A 20,576-nucleotide genomic window follows, 5' to 3' on the forward strand; every position below is an offset into this window, starting at 1 on the left:
TTGATTCAGCTAAAAGTTAACCAATTTAAAATTCAATTTCCGTGCTAACACAACTGTGCTAAAACTTCGAAAAATAATAACTTCTTCGTACGAAGTTAGATTTGGACATTCTTTATATGTATGCTATCGGTTTTATGACTAGTACAACTTTCTTTTAGATCACTTAGGCTAAAAATTATTTTATCAAAATTTCACTTTTTACTATACGCAAAATCGTACCGGTTTAATAGCGAAACTTGGAAGAAGCATAAGTTTTTCATACTAAATCGAATTTCAATATTCTTTATATGTACAGAATTCTCGTCATATACTACGACTTGTGTTAAAATTAATGTTATTGCTATGGGAAAGTAAACATCTTGAAACGTTAACCTTGTTTTTAACTTGGTGTACATATTGTAAGGCATAGCATACAAGTAGTTTAAGTAGCATCTTTATGAAACATCTAGCAATATTCAATGCAATCTCAAATGTTTCTATTATTAATAAACATAAATTTGCTACTGAAAAAATTGACTGTAATAGATATTTTTTTTAAAACTTTTTACTATAAAAGAGCTATAGAAATGTAAAAAATAACTCAAATAGCGATAATTTTTGTAGATGACTATTTACGAAAATCTTGGTCATCTAGAATTTTTTTTTTTTTGGTCAAACGACGTCGATTTGCTTGTTGATTACGAAAATCTTTTAACGGTCGTGAAAAAATGTGGTTGGCGGCGATTTTTTAGACAAATAAACGATAAAATGATATTTTGGTAAAAAAATTTATTTAATCAAAATTTAAATATTAACTTGTACATTACGTATTAGGCACTGTACATCGAATACTATTCGTATTTTCGTGCATCAATTCGGGAAAGCTGATTAGTTTTTTTTTTTTCAGAGCTGTAGCTGTTAAAGACAGAATATGAATACATATAACTTTTAAATCATGCATTAAATGTTGTACCTTTCTTTTATTTGAAATAATTTGATGTGATAATTTTCCTAATTCCAGAGCAATAATAGTTATATCCAGGATAAGATTGAGTAGGTGTCATCTACTTGTACTATATGCAGAAAAATGTGTACCTGAGTTCTCTTTTCGAGATGATTTCCTTTTTCAATACAATAAGTACTGAATCAAAGTAGAAAGGGTGTGAAAGCTTGTACAACATGCATTACATATTGTACATAAATCTGTATTTTGAAATATTTGGTCCGAGAAAGAGATATCAATCCCCAACCACTATATAAAGGGCCATCAACTCTCATGCAATTCTCGCTCATTGCACATTCGTGAATCGTTCTGTAAACAGTAAACACATTAGGTTTAATTGTCGCCGTTAGGTTTCCGGCCGCCGCTCCATTTGTTTTGTCGGGGCTTGGGTTTTGAGATTCTGATTTTGCATGGTGGGATCAGTGTTTAATTTCTAGATTTGTTTCGGTGTTTGATTTGATAACTGGAGTGTTCATTTTGGATAAATTTGTGCGTTTCTTCTTCTGAGCGGCAGTTGTGGGGATTTTTGTATTGATTAGGAGTTTAGGGTTTGTTTCTCCTTTGATTCAGATCTTCATCTGCTTCTTTTGAGGGGGTAGCCGGGGCTCCGGCCTCGGCGGGTTGTAAAGCCCCCTAACTTTACAAACTTAGCCAAATTAAATACTTTGAATTCTTTGATTCTTTCCTTCTAACCATCGATTAACAGATCGGGGAAGAGATGCCGACCCTAGCGTGTTGCGTTGATGCTTCTCCCCCGTTTCCTCCCGGTTACATTGCCTGGGATGGTTCTTTTCCCGCGCCGGAGCCTTTTTCCGGCGTACCACATTCGAGAAACACCGTTCTACCTGATCTATCATCCGCCGCTCAATGGTCACCGAATCACTCCGCTGCTCTCTACAGAATTAATGGGTGGGGTGCGCCTTACTTCTCTGTTAACTCCTCCGGCAATGTCGCCGTCCGTCCGCATGGTTCCGGAACCATGGACCATCAGGAGATTGATCTCCTGAAGGTTGTGAAGAAGGCGTCTGACCCGAAATCGACCGGAGGTCTTGACCTGCCGCTTCCACTCATCATCCGGTTCCCGGACGTTCTCAAGAACCGCCTGGAGTCGATCCAGTCGGCTTTCAATTGCGCCATCGAGTCGCAGGGATACGGCTCGCATTACCAGGGAGTTTATCCCGTGAAATGCAATCAGGACCGGTTCGTCGTCGAGGACATTGTGAAATTCGGTTCCTCTTTTAGGTTCGGATTGGAGGCCGGATCCAAACCAGAGCTTCTTCTAGCCATGAGCTGTCTCTGCAAAGGAAGTTCTGAATCTCTCCTGATTTGCAACGGCTTCAAAGATGCAGAATACATCTCACTTGCTTTGATCGCTCGAAAGCTTTCGTTGAATACTGTGATTGTTCTCGAGCAAGAAGAGGAGCTGGATTCAGTTATTGATATGAGCCGAAAACTTGGTGTTCTTCCCGTTGTAGGAGTCCGTGCTAAGCTCCGTACGAAGCATTCAGGCCATTTTGGATCGACTTCCGGCGAAAAAGGTAAGTTTGGTCTTACAACGACGCAAATTCTCCGTGTTGTGAAGAAGCTTGAAAAATGTGGTATGTTAGACTGCCTACAATTGCTCCATTTCCATATCGGATCTCAGATCCCTTCCACTGACTTACTGGCCGATGGCGTTGGTGAGGCGGCGCAAATTTACAGTGAATTAGTCCGCTTTGGTGCATCCATGAAAGTTATCGACATAGGCGGTGGACTAGGCATTGATTACGATGGTTCAAAATCAACCGACTCAGATGTCTCCGTGGGTTACACTCTTGAAGAGTACGCCGCCGCGGTTGTTCAGGCGGTAAAGTTTGTTTGTGATCAGAAATCCGTGAAGCATCCGGTGATTTGTAGCGAGAGCGGACGAGCCATTGTGTCCCACCATTCAATCCTCATATTCGAAGCGGTTTCTTCCAGCAAATACACCGTGCCAATTTTGTCTTCCACTGACGTTAAGCAGTTCGGCGAAAGCCTCCCTGAGGAAGCTCAATCCGATTATGATAATCTTTCACAGTCCGCCATCAGAGGCGAGTATGAAGCTTGTCTGGCGTATGCTGATCAGCTGAAGCATAGATGCATTGAGAAATTCAAAGATGGAAGTCTTGACATGGAGCAGTTGGCCTCCGTTGATGGGTTATGCGATCTGGTGGCGAAAACAATCGGAGCATCGGATCCGGTGACCACATATCATATCAATCTCTCCGTGTTCACTTCAATTCCTGATTTCTGGGGATTCGGCCAATTGTTCCCAATCGTCCCGATTCACCGGCTGGAAGAATTTCCAAACAAGAAGGGAGTTCTATCGGATTTAACCTGCGACAGCGAAGGGAAGATCAACAAGTTCATCGGCGGAGAATCAAGCTTACCTCTCCATGAGCTGGAAGGTGAGAATTCAATGAGATACTATCTAGGAATGTTCTTGGGTGGTGCATACGAAGAAGCTCTGGGAAGTCTCCACAACCTGTTCGGCGGACCTTCAGTGATCCGAGTATCTCAAATCGACGGCCCACATGGGTTTTCCGTGACCCGGGCTGTTCCGGGCCCATCTTGCAGCGACGTCCTCCGGGCCATGAACCATGAACCGGAGGTGATGTTTGAGACTCTTAAGCACAGAATCGTGGAGTATGTTCATGATGAAGGTGGCATGGCTGGAGCTTTAATCGCGGGTGGAATTGCAGAATCTTTCCATAACATGCCTTATTTGAGTGTCGGATCTTCTTGCTGTTTAACTGCTGCAAATGGGATTAACGAGTATTACTACTCTGGCGAGGGGTTCACTCTCACTGCCGGATGTGATGTAGTCTCCGGCGAGGATCACCATGATCAGTGATCGTTAAAAAGAGAAGAAGGAATAAAGGGTTTGATTGTTTATCGTTTGTCTTTTTCGTAAATTTGTGAGGATGAATCAGTGGGTGGATGAGAGGGTAGTATAATAGCCGAATGGTCTGTTATGTGAATTCAGTGTACATTCCCTCCCTCTTTCATAATATTATCATCTTAGACTTTAATTTGAAATCTTGCCTTGTGGTTGATGCACGTACATATTTGTCAATCTTGTTTTTGGTTGATGCTTCATGTTTGATTTGTTACAAGCTAGAAACAATGACAACCTTTTTTTATTTATGAGAGGGCATTTATGTCTTTTTACATTTGATGAGAATTTGAAAGTTAACATTTCAATCAATCTACTATGTATGCGTTTCTTGTTGATGATTTGCTTTTGACGATGCTATCTTTATCTTGAACGCTTATCTTAAGATTATAGAATAAATCGCAAATGTCCTTATCCTAAAATCGTAAAATGATGCCAAACTTGTGAATTCTCACTTACTTGGAGTATCCACAACAACCAACTCAACAAGCCCCAAACTTCAAATAATCTGTTTATTTATAGTTCTTACATAAAGTGAAGAAACTATCTAATTGAAGAAAATGTTGTTTTAATTTTGAAAAAGATTAATAAATAGTAGAGCTTATAAATTTGTACACAAGTTGGAAAGTTTAGTTTATCCACAATGCTCCTCACTAAAACTTTCTACACGTGTCCTTTGTATATAACAAGCATCACCTTAACCTAAACAATAAGGATAGGGATATTGTCAATCTTTTCATCAAGTTCACATCTTCTGTTCTAATAAAATGTTCTAATAAAATGAAGATTTTTTTATCACTTATCATGTTCTGATTTAATTTGCCACATGTAATTTTATGGTAATTTTAAATTAATTCTTATTCCACTTGTCATGTTATGGTTTTTCTATTTTATTAAATATCAAATATTATTTAAATTTAATAATAAATACATATCAATTTAATTAATGGACTTTCTTTCTAATTTCAAAATTAATAATTTAAAGTTTCATTAATTTCCTTTATTTATTTATCTAAATTATTTTTTTTAATTTAAAAGTAAAAAAAAAAAAACACTTTAAATTTTATAATTCAATTCTCACTTTTCTTATAAATTCAAACTTTTCAAATATTTTGAATTTTATATTAATTTTTTTAAATAAACCCATGTGATACATGGATCTCATACCTAGTTTAAGGTAATATTCGTTTGCATTATACTATTACTGTTATGAACGTGTGTCACAAATCGGAATTGATTTGAACCACGAAATGTACATAGACATCAACTAAAATATGGAATTCAAAGTAATAAAAGTTTTACAATTATACGAGATCAAATGTTTTATTAATCTCAACTAAAATTTTTTTTTCTTGATTTGTCATGCTTAGTTTACTTTGGGGTGATAAATATTATAAATTGATGACTAGCGATTTGGATTGTAGTCATAATTTATCGCTATCTTCAAACACCAAACTAGTGAAACGCTCCAATTTGTGAACAATATTAAACTTCATTTGTTGCATGATTGCAACCTTTGAGTTTACTTGGTGAATGGACGTCTCTCGTTCTCTTTTTAGCTAGTTGTCAACTATCGAACAATTAACTTTCTCTGTTTAAATCTTTTGTACATGGTGCATCTAGAGAGGCCCAATGGAGAATCCAGATTATGGCAAAAAGGGTTTCAAATTGTGTAAAGTTTGTGAGCCAGTGAGGAATTGGTGTCTTTTTGTTCATGATTTCCTTGTGGTGGCCTGTTGAAGCTTTAGAATCTTGTTATAGAATGGGAATTTTTGTGATATTAAGTTGCATATTTGGTGGTCACTCTATGGATTCTTAGGTTTCTTTATACATATCTAGTGGAGATTTGTGTGAAATCCAGCAACTTTTGTTGTTTTAGGTTAAACTAGAAAAAAATGGACAGCATGAGATGAGAGACAGAGACTGGACATGAATATTTTCGATGATGTAAATGAGTAGTGTACTTACATCTTTCATTAAGACGAAAAAACAAGAGTCAATCACAGTCTACATAAGTTTGTTATTATATTTAAAATATATAGTCCGGAGGACTTTCTATATATGTCAATGGTTATAGTTTCAGATTCATTATGAAAAATCTTGTTTTCTTCTTATCATAGAGCCACAATATTGGTACAAGGATAAGATCGAATATAAACTTCGAAAAAGGAACCCTACTTTTCTATTGATACTATGGTTCTACATGATCTTAACACACAATGACACAATTGACAAATATAATGTATACCACAAGTGTGATTATACGTAGCATTTATTTGGTTTTATGGTTTAGAAATGATTATTCTTTGTAAATTGAAATGTTTTGCTCAAAGGATGTTTCACTTTCAACAGAAAGTGAAGTGAGATATATGCCTTAAAAATTATTCCTTTGGTTTGGTGTATAGAAAATTTCCAATAAGAGAAAGTTGAGATTTTGGAAATACGTATTCAATTGGGAGTTGAGTGAATAAGAATGCGTTACTTACTCCTTTGATCATCACCAATCACATTCATTATAGATCATGTGTTTTCGCATCTTGTATAATTGCTTTATTCTCACGTTTCATTGAAAATCATGTGTTTTATGTGCTTGTTGTATATATTGATCTTCCGGTGTAATAATCTTTTAACAACTATAAAATAAAATACTAGATTTTTAGGGAATAATGCCCCGACACGTCAAGAAACATGATACCTAAATATGTCACAATCGTATGGTCAATAGATGTAAAAACATAGTAAAGGTTAAAAACATAGGGAATAATACCTTAAACTAAATTAAGTATTTCTTATTCACTTTACATCAAAAATGGGTCAACATCTAAAATCTTAAACACTTCACACATCCCAAAAAACATCCACTTTCGATCAATGTTTTAAAACTCGGGTTTTTAGTTAACCCGGTGTGATGACCGGTTCAACCGGTTGAACCACCGGATCAACCCGGTTTATGGTATTTTTCTATTTTTATATATTTTTACTTTCTTGCATAATGCATAAACATATAAAACCAATAATTTGATGTCTATAAAGTTTAAACATTGAAAAACATTGAAGAATCCGCAAACAACTCGTTGTTTTGGCGTTTGCTATTTGTATCCAAATATCAAAAACCTATTAAAACGGGTCAATCCGGTTTAACCGGTTCAACATAAGCGGTTGAACCGCGGTTTAGGGGAAAACCGGCCGGTTCGATCCGGTCCGAACTTCTACAAAAAAGTGTTCTCAATTGACCCGCCTTGTACTCCGGGTCACGGTCCAACCGGTTGAACCGGCCGGATCGACCCGAGTTTTAAAACATTGCTTTCGATCGGTCCATATACACTTAACACAATTCCTCCCCAATACCTACACTTCGAATCACCAACAAGAGGGTTAATGGACATGCAAAAATCCTCACATATACAACAATAGGTATTTACTGGAAAATTAGTTTTACTAATTTCCAAAAATGGATTTTTGTTTCCATTTTGAGCATGAATTTTGGACTCTAAATATAATCAAAATAAATTAATGATTATATATTCATGTTCTCCTCCATGATATCTTCGTTTCGATATATAACACGTCCAAAACGGATTCAAAATGAATGATAAATTACTTGTCAAAGTAGGGTAGTTGAAAGAGAATAATAAATGAGTTAAGTGAGTTTTAACTCATCTTACATTGGTGGGAGGAAAAAAATTGATTTATAACTACAAAGACTAGCTACTTTTGTAAGATTTATAGAAACCAAGGTTTTCTCCTGCAAATGCACGTGGGTTGTAAATGCGAGCTAGTTTGCACGCATGCACCCCCAGTCGATCAAAAAAGTTCAATGATCTTTTTGAAATTATTTCTTTTTAGTTAACAATTACAAAACGAATTAAGAGCCATTAATCATAGATTTCGGTTTTTGATTTCTTGATTAATTGTCTTATTTAATTGTGACAATTATTATTTCATTTTAATTACATACGTTACATTGTGTAGTATAAATACAACGCCTATGTGACTGATTGAAACGAAATAATTCTTTTCCTCTCTTACGCTTCTGCTTCATCTTCCATATCTTGCTGCAACCAATGTATAATCCGATCAAGTGAGGGTTCGGGCAATCTAGAAGAATTGAAATCTACTGTTGTATCTTGGGAAACAAACACCCATATAGGGCGAATTTGTTTTGAGGAAACTATGTCAAACACATACCTCAGTAACAATTTATTGTTTGGTCTTTCGTGCAGATCCTAGGGCCATATTATTACTAACAATATTTTCCAACAACCATTTGAACGAAATCACTTCCACCAACCGAATCATTTCCAAACACAAAACCAATTTCAACAATATTACTCTTCACATTCCGAAACCCAACTTTCTCAACCACAACCTCTCCACAACGCTATGTCGAAGAAACGATACCACCATTAAGAAGAAAAAACAAACAAAAGTAAAAAAAAAAAAAGTAGAAGAAATTGGACCAAAGACGAATAAGCGGTGTTTAACGCAAGCTTGGATTTCTATATCTCTAGATGACCAAGTTGGCAATGCCCAATTCACATGGGATTTTTGGAACCATGCTCTAGCACACTTCCATGGGAAAATGGAAAAGAGTGAATATCATGCGTACGACGGTGTAAATGGAAAATGGCGTGAGTAAAAAACTAGGTGCACCAACTACAACCATTAAAAGTCTGTGGTTAACTTATGGTCAAACTTACCATTCAAATGTTTTTTATAAGTGGGTATAAATTGTTATTTTTTGTAACTTTTAGTTTGTTTTGTTATTTATATAAATATCCGGTAATGTTATGCGAGTTGTAGTTGGATACGATTTATGCAGGTATCTAATGTGTATAAGTTGGGTTGATTTGGATGAGCTCATTCTTTCATCTACAACACTCAAGAAACTCTCTCTCTCTCTCTCTTTCTCTCTCTCTCTCGCATCTTATTTGATATTGATGAGTTTTCTAGGTTACAAACAACAATAATTGCACAACGGAATCATAATCATATTATGGGTACATGTAACCTAGAAGTCATGAAATTTTCTCAAGTTATAGAAATATACCTATGAAAAAAACATCTAACCTACATAAAATTGAAAATTCATATGGTTAGAGCACATACCTTCTTGCAATAATCGAATAATGCAATATACTCTCTTGAAATCTTCCTTGGAAAGCAAGCACCAATAATGTGGATGCCTCTAATGATTTTGTAACATCCAGTTTCAAAAAGTTTCTTATTTTAGGATTTTGGACAATAAATGGATCACTTAAAGGACTTAGGCTTCGAGGGAATAGGTTTTAGAACGTATTGGATGTTGTCAGTATTGGTTATGTGATTTAACCCTTGGTTTTGTGTTTTGGAGTCAAAAGGGAATGTGGTAAAAGTGATGTTTCAGGCTTCCTTTAGGGATTAGGGTTTTTAGTTTGGATTGTGTTAAGCCAAATTAACTAGATAGAAGTGTAGGGCTCATCAATACATATCCGTGGATATAAAGATCGCTGAAAACAGAGTTAAAACAAAGAAGTTATGATTATTTGAAGTTGTAACGAATTTGGACGAAAACCGTCACCGCAAAGTGGTGAGACAGAACCACGAGGTGGTAGTCACCACAGAGTGTTGAGTTCGGACCATGAGGTGATGATCTGTCAGGACCATGACCATGGTTTTAGGGTTTTCAACGTATTTAAGCTTAATAATCTACATTTTTGGGCATTTTATCAGCCTCCACCACCTCTAAGACCCCTTGGGAGAAACCATAATCTCCAACTTCAAGATTTAAGATCCTCCCCTCTCCTACCTCCTCTTTTGGATGCTTTTTATGTTATTTTGATGAAGTTTAAAGATCAAGAAGGTTTATTTAGTTGTAAGGAATGATGCTTCAAGTTTGGATCCATCAAATGCACTACATTTATGGGCTATTGTAAGTATAAACTTCCAATCTTGCTATCTAGTTCTTTAGATCTTGTCATTTGGGATTTTTGTTAGAAATTAAAATGAATTAATTTTGGGATTTAAAGAATTAATTAAAAGTTCATGAGCTAAAGTGTAATTGTTCAATAGTTGAACAAGACGTTTCAGAACCTTCCTACGGAAGGAGGTGGACGGTTTAATGTGGATAATCTAGGATTTCTAGATTATCCCATGTAGATAATTAAGGAGGTAGATAATTACCTAATTTGGAATATTAATATTATATTCAAATTTGGGTTATCGAGTACATCTTATCTGCACTATAAATAGACCCTTAAATCATAGGAATTTTGTTGTGTTTGAAATAGGTTGTGAGGTGTCCATGTACCGTTTGTCATGTCTAGATTCGAAGTCTATAATTTTGTATTCGAATGTATCTATTACATAAGGCGCTGTTTATAGATCGAAACTTAAATGTCTTAGTCCTTATGTATTTTTTGTGTGCTTCTGTTCACTCCTATAAATAGGGGTAGGTATATGTGACATCCCCGAATTTCCCGGCCAGAAAAAATTAGTTTATTTATGCTTTATTTGAATATCAGAGTATATTTTTACAGAAATATATTGCGGAATTTGTTCATAGAAAAACATGATAAATATATTATCAAAGCATTTTTGAATAAATGTATTTTGCTCACACTAAAACTTTGGGATGTCATCATCAATATTGAAACACAAGCATAAACAAACCTTACATTTATTTACACTAGTACTCTACATCTCCTTTAAATCTATCAGTGTAAAGTAGCTTCATATCGATACCTGTGATACAAATAGACTGAGTGGGTCAGGTTGGGAAACCTGGTGAGTACATAGGGATTCCAATCCCACAATGTTATATCATATATATATATATATATATATATATATATATATATATATATATATATATATATATATATGAACTCACAAAATATACAATTCCACCATATATAAGCAACTTTAACCCACCTCGTCGATCCTCATAACAACACAATCTATACTCTCGTATTTAAAATTAACCTCTTTACCTAATCCATACCTTCAGATGTAAAATTTACCTCTTTACCTAATCTACACTCCCAGGTCAATAACTATGCCCATTCCATACTCTCGGATGAGGGACAATTAACTATGTCTTAATCTATACTCCCGAATTAGTAACAAATAACTATGTCCTATCCATACTCTCGGATTAATAACAAATAACTATGTCCTATTCATACTCTCGGACTAAGGACAACTGACTAGGTCTAATCCATACTCTCGGATCAATGACAAATGACTATGCCCAATCTATACTCTCGGACCAGGGACAATTAACTATGTCTTAATCCATACTCCCCGATTAATAACAAATAACTATGTCCTATCCTTACTCTCGGACTAAGGACGAATGACTATGTCTTAATCCATACTCCCGGATTAATGACATATTTTAAAGTTCTACCCTCCATGTATATCCCAATCGTACTCTTAAGAAGATAATACCCAATATACCTCTTAATTGATTTAGGTTTACTCTGCATCCTAAATCATCATATATTATCATATATGCTCTTAACACGTATTTCGGGCAATAACAAATATTTCACACACATATATTTAATACTTTTAATCAATACTTGTATTAAAATCATGTTCATGAAAGGGACTATGCACTCAAATTAGTAGCGTGATTTGATAGAATCTAACTAGAAACAGTCAACGGTTCGTGATCGTCGGGCCCGGGATGCGGAACGCCTTTAGCAAACGAGAGAAAGAGAGAGAAGAATTTGGTTTAAGGAAGCTTAGGGTTGAAATGTCTATTTATAGTTTGATTTTTGGCCTCTAGCGTTGTGAGCCATACATACTCACATCGTGAGCTCGATCCTGCTCACTTCGTAGACCCGTGATTTGCGTTTATAGCTCCAAAAGGTGTTCGAATGACTTCTCACCTCGTGAGAATGATATGCTCACGTCGTGAGCTTCCAAGAGTCATCCCATAGACTTCCCAAGTGTTTTCTAGGCTTGATTAGTGTCCGTTTGACTCCTCAAGTCGTGAGAAAACATGCTCACGTTGTGAGCCTAGTCAAATTAGGGTTTCTAACACGTGTCATGCTCTCAAATAGTTGTATATTTGGAAGGTCGTAACTTTTGCATACGAGCTCCATTTTTGACATTCTTTATATCCACGCGTAGGTAGAGACGTACTATAAAACTTTCATTTAGATCAATAAGGCTAAAAAGTGCTCTACATAAACTCACTTTTTACGATTCCCGGTGTCGTGTCGGTTTTGTCGCGAACTTCGACAGGTCATAACTTCTTCATTATAACTTGGATTTTAGTGTTCTTTACATGTACGAAATCCTTGTGAATAGGGATGAAAGTTGGTCCAAACCTGGACCGGATGGACCCGGACCCGGAAAATCCAGAACTTGGGATTTTGTAGAACCGGAAACCAGACCGATATATAGGAACCGATTTCGGTTCGGTTACAGGTACAGTATCGAGTAAAGTGGGTCTAGAACCGGAAAACCCAGAAACATCAAAGTGGGTAGGTTGGAATCAGATAAAGTGGGTTTAGAACCAGAAAACCCAGAAAAAACAGAATTTTTTGGTAATTACTTACTACTTAGTAGGTTGATATTTGAAATTTTTTTTATATTGATATACTGTCTTTTGGGGTCTTTAGCTCATTGAATATGAAACCAAAATTGACCTAATATAGTATAAAATCATGTACAAAACTCAAAAAAACATTCTGGAAAAAACCGCATGTCAATCCGACTTTAAACGAATGAGATATGCATGTGTTAACATTTTCACATAATACAAAGTACAAAAACAAATAGCTGAAAAGTTGAAAATTTTCAGTTTTGATATCCCGAATTAGTGGGACTGTAAATCATTGAATATTAAACCAAAAATGACAAAATTATAATCAAAACTCATGTACAAACTGTAAACTACAAGTTGGAAAAAACCACATTTCAATCCGGCTTCAAACGAATTAGATATGCATGTTTTAAACTTTCTTAGAATACAAAAATACTGAAAAACTAAAAGCTTTCAGCTTTGATATCTCGACTTTGGGGGACTGTAAGTCAATGAATATAAAACTAAAAATAGCAAATTTATAGTCTAAAATCATGTACAAACTCTAAACTACATGTTGGGAAAAAACCGCATGTCAATCGAAGTTGAAACGAATGAGATATGTATCTTTTAAACGTTTCACAAAAAACTGGTTCTGGCCCTAAAAGTGGTTTCGGTTCCTAACACATGTTCTGGTTTTTAGACTCGGTTTACACGGACCTGATGGAGCCAAACCCGGATTACCCGAAATCCGAATAAAGACAATTTTTAAACCCGGAACCGGAACCGGTTCTATATATTTCGGTTCTAACGGTTCTGGTTCCGGTTCCAGTCCGGATTTTCGGTTCTAAATCTCATCCCTACTTGTGACATATACTAAAACTTAGTTAAGATTATTTCTAAATAATATTCTATCAAAGAGTCATTTTTTACGTTTATTGTCTCAAAACTGACTAGTCCGAATCTGCAGGTGTTACAATTATCTCCCCCTTAGGATGATTACGTCCCAGAATGATCAACAAAACAGGGCCTGTATAATGAATCCATGTGTTATCTCTTCATCCTAGATAATAACCATAACTTCTATGTTCCTTCGAATGAGTATCTAATTCTTGGACTTATTGACTGTAGGCGATGCTCAATCTTACACCCGCTCTTTATCCTATATTGGACTTTCAATCGTAACCTTCGAGTTACAAAATCGATCCTTATTGGAGACTCCTTCTTCTTCTTAAATAGACTAATCTTAAGAGAAGTTATTTGCTTCTATTATCATAACAGACCGATGGGCTATGTTCTAAAGACCTCTCATCGTATGATGCAACGCTTAGACTCAAGTCTCTTAGATTCAAATTCCAGAATGGAATATACCTTCCTTCATGTTTGAATGTGATATAATCACATTTTAGCATGTCGCATTTCTAGCTATAGACTTCTTACTTAAACAATGCTCGCGATACTTCTATTGATCGCTTCAATTTTCTTTCACTTCAATCTTCTGGCTTAAGTCAGATGCTACATTGAACTTGGTTCTCCAAACCACGTAACATACTTGTCTTAGTCGGACTCAATTTGATATGACCACTATGTTGGAATAGTGTCTAAGGCTGCAACTATATTAGGCAAGTATTTGACCCGGTTGTGCATGGTCCTTTTGGGTTGCCTTCACCATAGCAACTTGATAGGATGATTTATAATGAGAGAAGAAATATTATTAAGATAATATAAGGAATAATAATATTGTTATTTGATTAATATAAGTGTAACGACCAAAAATTTCAACAAAATTTAAACTTTTCAGAAACATCCCAATTCATTAAGTTATTACAAAAAGGTTTTCAGTACATTTATTATCAGAGTGTTCCCAGGTCCATATCATAAAACATAAACATGAGGAGCGGTACGATCATGCCTTTGCCTTGCCACGGTCTCCTGAAGAACCTGAAAAACATTAAACCACAACTGTAAGCCCGAAAGCTTAGTGAGATACCCCCAAAATACCAACCACATATACCATAGACATATCATAACAAATCACAGAACAGCCAAGCATATCGGGTCTACGGTGTGACTGGTCCGCCGTGTTGGGCCTTCAGTTCACCTGGTCCACCCTCCGAGTCCAGTCATGTCCCTGGAGTCTGCAGTGCGGTTGGTCCGCCCGCACCGGGCCTTCAACCCACCTGGTCCACTCTCTGAGTCTACAGTATGACTGGTCCGCCCGCATCGGGCCTTCAGTCGGCCTGGTCCACTCTCCGAGCCTCGGCACGTTTGGTCTGCCCTCGTGGGGCCTACAACCTATCCGGACCGCTCCCTGGGCCTTCGGAACAACCGGTCTGCCCTGGGTATCTTGGCCTACAGCACAAAGCAGGACCCACCTCAACCCAACTCCAGTCCAAACAACCATGTGCACATAAACATACAATCATATAAGAGTTCACAGTCAACAAGCCGATCAAACAGATCACATAACATATCATCATCCTAACTAGGATACCGACCTAACCGGTCACTAGCATAGCATCACCCTACATATCAGGAAACCGACCTTAACCAGGTCTCTAATCATATATCACCCTAGCTACTAGGATGCAGACATATCAAATCAATAACATAATAACAAATACCCGGATCTCAATCCGATAAAGGGTCGGCCTTGGTGCCTTAGACCGTGTCGATATAGTGAGGATAACTCACCTTGCAACTGCTGACTAAAAAGATAAGATCACGCTACTCCAATCTCCGACACGACTTCACCCCTGATAAAGCTGAAAGACTAAACCCAATAAATACCACAAAATACCAAAATGCCCTAGAAGTCAACTGGTCAACTCTTGGTCAAAGTCAAAGTCAAAGTCAACCTCCTGACTGGCTCTACTCGCCAAGTCAACCAGACGACTCGCCAAGTCTCTCAACTCTGAAAATCCCATCTCAACTCACTGAGTCATCCCTTGACTCACCAATTCTTAGCTTAACCAGAAAAGGCTAGGACCTCAAGATCAGACTCACCGAGTCCAAGAACAGACTCGCCGAGTCCAAGGCTATCTTCAACCAACTCGCCGAGTTGTTCTTCCAACTCGCCGAGTTTCTTCCCATCTTCAATCAACTCGCCGAGTACACCCATGTGACTCGCCAAGTACCACTTGCTCTTAACCCATACAGAGGCTTTCCAAGCCATGCATGGGTTCCAATCCACAGATCTACTCTTCCACAAGCTATTCCTCACGTAAAGTTGCAAACTTTAAGTGAATCCAAAGAGATCTAAGCATAATATGCTCTAGGGCTAGGGTTTGGGACACAAGAACTTCACCAACAACTCTTAAGCATAGACTTTCTGGCTTTCTGGATCATTAACCACCTAGATCTGAGGTAGCAACCTCAGATCTAACACCAAACTTAAGATGGACCTGATGCATACCACAAAAACCCCACAATTGATTGATTTAGATGCACAAAAGCTCAAACAGCAGATTATTACCTCAAATGAAAGCTCCAACTAAAGAATAAGCTAAATCTCTGCAAAGCCCCTTGCTCCAACCTTCTTGTTCTTCACTTCACTTACAAGATTTCCTCCTCCAAGGCTCTAAATGCTCTCCAACTCTCTCACAACCGAAAGCTAGGGTTTCTGGACTTCAAGGGAGAGTAAAGAGGCTGGGGAGAGGGTTTTATGTTCATTATATAGGGCTAAATCCCCAGGATTAGGGTTTTCTCCATACAACACCAACTCACCGAGTCCACCCTTGAGACTCGCCGAGTTGGTCACTTATCACTTGACCAACATCGCGACCCTACTCGCCGAGTCCACCCATGGACTCGCCGAGTTGCCCTTTCACATTTTCACTTTGAACCCTGAACTTGCACTCCTGAACTCGGGATGTTACAATACGTCATAAATTAATTAGGAATTAATTTAGTGACTTAAAGAGATTAATTGATTAAAGGGGTATAAACTGTCAATTGTATGATAGTTGTACTTTGGGCTATTATCCCTTATGGATAAGGGGTGGACGATTTTAGGGTTAGGATAGACCTATAAATCGTCCAAGGCTTATCATTAGGGTATTGGATAGCTTAGGGCCTAAGTTATCCAATTAGGGTTTAAGGGTGAAACCCTAGGAGCCTCATTAGTATAAATAGACCATTGGGGTCAAGGAAATCGGCATTCATGCTTGAGAAGAAACCCTGGCCGACTTCCTCCCCTCCCCTCTCTCTCTATAATCATCCTCTTGCTAGTTGGTGTTTTTAAGCCATTAGAGGAGTGACACTTGTGACTCTAAAGCTCCAAGGACAAGAAGATTCAAGAAAGTGATTCAAGGTAATCTTCTAAATCTGATTTCTTATTGTCATTATGTTAGAATTAACATTAGAAGTCTTGGATACAATGCATGTTCAATTAGAGAAACCTAGATCCAAGCATTAGGGTTTGTATGTGCGCATAGGAATGTTCTTATGGCTCAAACCCAACAGTGGTATCAGAGCCTTGATTGGTTTCTATTGAATTAATGCATTGGTTGCTTGTTTATTAATTGCAAAATTCTATTTTCGTCCATCTGCTTGATGAACTCGGTGAGTTCCATAGTGGACTCAGCGAGTCCATTGTGGTACTCGGCGAGTTCGAGCGTCAGGAAGAGCTAATTTCGGGATTTATTGTTGTTTATCTTATGGAAACTTGCCTTTATCTTAATGGGTCAATATAAATCCGATTCTAACATATATTTGAGTATATCCTTGACCTAATTCAAGATAATCACCAATTAATTGAATAATAATTTCCTTATGTGATAATTGATTAATTATTTTAATTAAATTGGTAAATTGTTTTGCAAGAAACATCAAATATGGATAATTGTGAGATTAAATGGTTAATTTAAATTATTTGTTATTTGATCCCTTGTGTTTTTGAAAAGTTAAAACTAATCCTCAAGTTTTGAAATTTAGTTTTGTGATTAAAAGTTTAATTTGGACAACTTAAATTTCAAACCCTAGAATTTTACAAGTTTAAAATTCAACCCTATACTTTATATGATTACAAGCTTAATATATATATATATATATATATATATATATATATATATATATATATATATATATATATATATGTATAATTAAAATGCTAGTCTTACCGTTAGTAGGCCTCATTCACGAAGTTGGTCTATAAGGTAGGTATAAGGTTGCTGCCTATAAAATGACGCTTAATAGGTGTACACTCACACCCACCGCTTGCTTGATCGGTGGAGGGTCATTAGCCGAACGGGTAGGATAGGGCAACTCTCTCTCCTCGTTAAAAGTATAATATTAAATATAAAGTAACTACATGTTTTTCAAATTCCCAATCCTAGTTACTTTAAGAAAAGTGAATTGATGCAATCCCATGAAATTACACTTTGCACCCTTGCTAAGAAGTTAGTGGAGCGTGTGTGGTTTACCGGCACACTAATTGGTTCTAAGCATATGTGGCAAAGGGTGATTCATTGTTTATCATAGTTCGGTGGAGCGTGTGTGGTTTATCGGCACATTGAATAGATGATTGTTACAATGAAGGCACCGTGTAGATTTGCATGGTTATTCACACCCACTTTGTGATCCTCGGTATCCCAGTCACAAACAAGAGGGGCATATCGACATTTAAACATGTCATTGAAAAGTTCAATGAATCTCATCGAAATCTAGGAATTCTCAATGTATCTAGAACTTAAGGTTATATTTTTTATGGTGGAGAATTAGTGAATCGTCATTCACTTACCTTCAAATTGTTTGCATGTTGGATTACGACATCCCTTTTCTAATATGTAAATAGTGTTGTTGGATCCTAGCCCTAAGTTCTTTTATTGGGTGATAATTAGGGATTCAAATTCTAATCAATCTTTGTCCTTTCTAATTTTAGATGTCGAACGCGAACAACGCTACTGCTAGCTCGTTCACATTGATGAGCTTTTGCCAAAAGGTGACTTTCGATGGAACGAACTTTAGCGAATGGATAAGATACATTCACACGATTGCTCGCTACGAGGACAAGGAGTATGTCCTCGACGAAAAGCTCGAGAAGATCAATCCAAAAATCGCTACTCTGGCTGAAATCACCGCTTTTGAAACTCATGAGCGTGATGCAACGAAGGTTCATTGCATCATGATAGCCACTGTGAACTCTGAATTCCAAAAGTCCTACGAGGACATGTATCCGTCCGAAATGCACTAAGACTTATTGGAGAGATATCATCAAAACGCGAGGCAGGAGTGTTACGAGATCTTCACTAACATGATCTCCGCTAAAATGGGACATGGAGAATCTCTAAGCATACACTTGCAAAAGATGCAAAGGTATGTCGATCGTCTTCGCAAGTTGAATGTCGACTTTGGGGAAGATTTGGCCATCGACATGGTATTTCATTCTTTGCCTCCGTGTTACAACCAATTTAGGATGACCTACCACATGAACAAGGAAGAGGTCACCCTAAGTAAGCTCCTAGGTCTCCTTAGGGTTGCTGAGAGCAACCTCAAGGACAAGTCTATTGCACCAACTCCCAATCCACCCACTGCTCCTGTTTTGGCTATTGGGCAGGGAAGGGGCAGGAAGAGGAAGGCTCCGTCTAAGAGCCACCGCAAGGGAAAGTCCCGAGATGGTTCCTCTTCTAGTGGGACCAAAGTTGATACTTCTAAGCCCAACCCAAACCCAAAGGAGGCAGAGTGTCACCATTGCCACAAAATAGGGCATTGGAAGAGAAGCTGCCCAGAGTACCTGCAAGCTATCAAGGAAGGAAAGATCAAGCCGTCTTTCGCAGGTATTTATACAATTAAATCTAATGATTCATCTCATGCTATTTCTTGGATCCTCGATACCGGTTGTGGTTACCACATTTGTTCTGAATTGCAGGGACTAAGAAGAAATAGGGATGTGGAGCATGGAAGAATAAATCTAATCATGGGGAACAGAAGATCGTCGCCTATGACCAAGATTGGAGTGTATTCTCTAGTGCTTAGGAATGATTTATGTTTAGATTTGAACAATTGTTTCTATTCACTAGAAATGGCAAGAAACATCATTTCATTTCATGGTTTGTTTAGACAAGGATTTAGATTTTCTTTTAATAATGAGAATGGTTCTATTTTTGCTTATCTAAATGGTGTCTTATATTTTGAAGCAATACCATGTAATGGAATGTATGAAACTGTTATGATTGTAGATAACCTAGGAAATGATGTTTTATGCATGGATTCTTCCAATAGTATGGATAGAGCATCCTTGTGGCATTGTCATCTTGGACATGTCAACAAGAAGCGCATAGTCCAACTCCAAAAGGATGGAGTGTTGGAGTCATTCGACCTTAGGGAAGATGGCACATGCGAATCTTGTTTAATTGGAAAGATGACCAAGTCAGCCTTCACTAGCACATGTGAAAGGGGTGAGGGTTTATTAGACCTAATACATACCGATGTATGTGGACCCTTTAGATCCACCATAAAGGATGGGAACCGCTTCTATGTGACTTTTACTGATGACTATAGTAGGCATGGGTATATCTACTTAATCAAGAAAAAGTCAGAAACGTTTGAAAAGTTCAAAGAGTTCAAGAATGAAGTGGAGAATCAATTGGGCAGGAAAATCAAGATGCTTCGATCCGATCGAGGAGGAGAGTACCTAAGTCTTGAATTCCACGACTATCTAAAAGAGTGTGGAATAGTTTCACAATTGACGCCACCTAGGACACCGCAGTTGAATGGTGTAGCAGAAAGGCGTAATCGAACCTTGTTAGACATGGTCCGCTCTATGATGAGTCGTGCTTCACTATCTATCTCATTCTGGGGGTATGCGTTAGAGACTGCCGCCCATATCCTTAACCGAGTCCCTACTAAGAAGGTTGCCAAAACACCTCACGAGATGTGGACAGGGAAAGCTCCCTTGTTAGCACATATCAAGGTTTGGGGTTGCGAGGCTTTCGTAAGACGAGATACTCACGACAAGCTTGAACCTCGTAGTGAGCGATGTATTTTCATCGGCTACCCACAAAAATCCTTTGGATATCTCTTTTATAGACCGAAGGACAATGTAGTCTTCGTTGCGAGCAGAGGAGTTTTCCGAGAGCGAGAACTCATAAGACAAGGAGACAGTGGGAGGCAAATCGAACTTGAAGATATTCAAGAATCGATAGATGAAGGAACCTCTACCG

The 20,576-nt window shown here is 37.5% G+C and overlaps 1 protein-coding gene across 1 annotated transcript; it reads left to right on the top strand.

Annotated features, from left to right (window-relative positions):
- The first annotated feature begins 1,272 nt into the window (after positions 1–1,272).
- LOC145042320 (arginine decarboxylase-like) lies at positions 1,273–4,039 on the top strand. Its single transcript, XM_078990711.1, has one exon. The coding sequence runs from the start codon at positions 1,701–1,703 to the stop codon at positions 3,852–3,854; it is 2,154 nt and encodes a 717-aa protein (XP_078846837.1). The 5' UTR covers positions 1,273–1,700; the 3' UTR covers positions 3,855–4,039.
- The last annotated feature ends 16,537 nt before the right edge of the window (positions 4,040–20,576 follow it).

The sequence above is a fragment of the Lactuca saligna genome, chromosome 4 (genome assembly GCF_052625555.1).
Source record: "Lactuca saligna cultivar CGN05327 chromosome 4, ASM5262555v1, whole genome shotgun sequence".
Taxonomy (NCBI): Eukaryota; Viridiplantae; Streptophyta; class Magnoliopsida; order Asterales; family Asteraceae; genus Lactuca; species Lactuca saligna.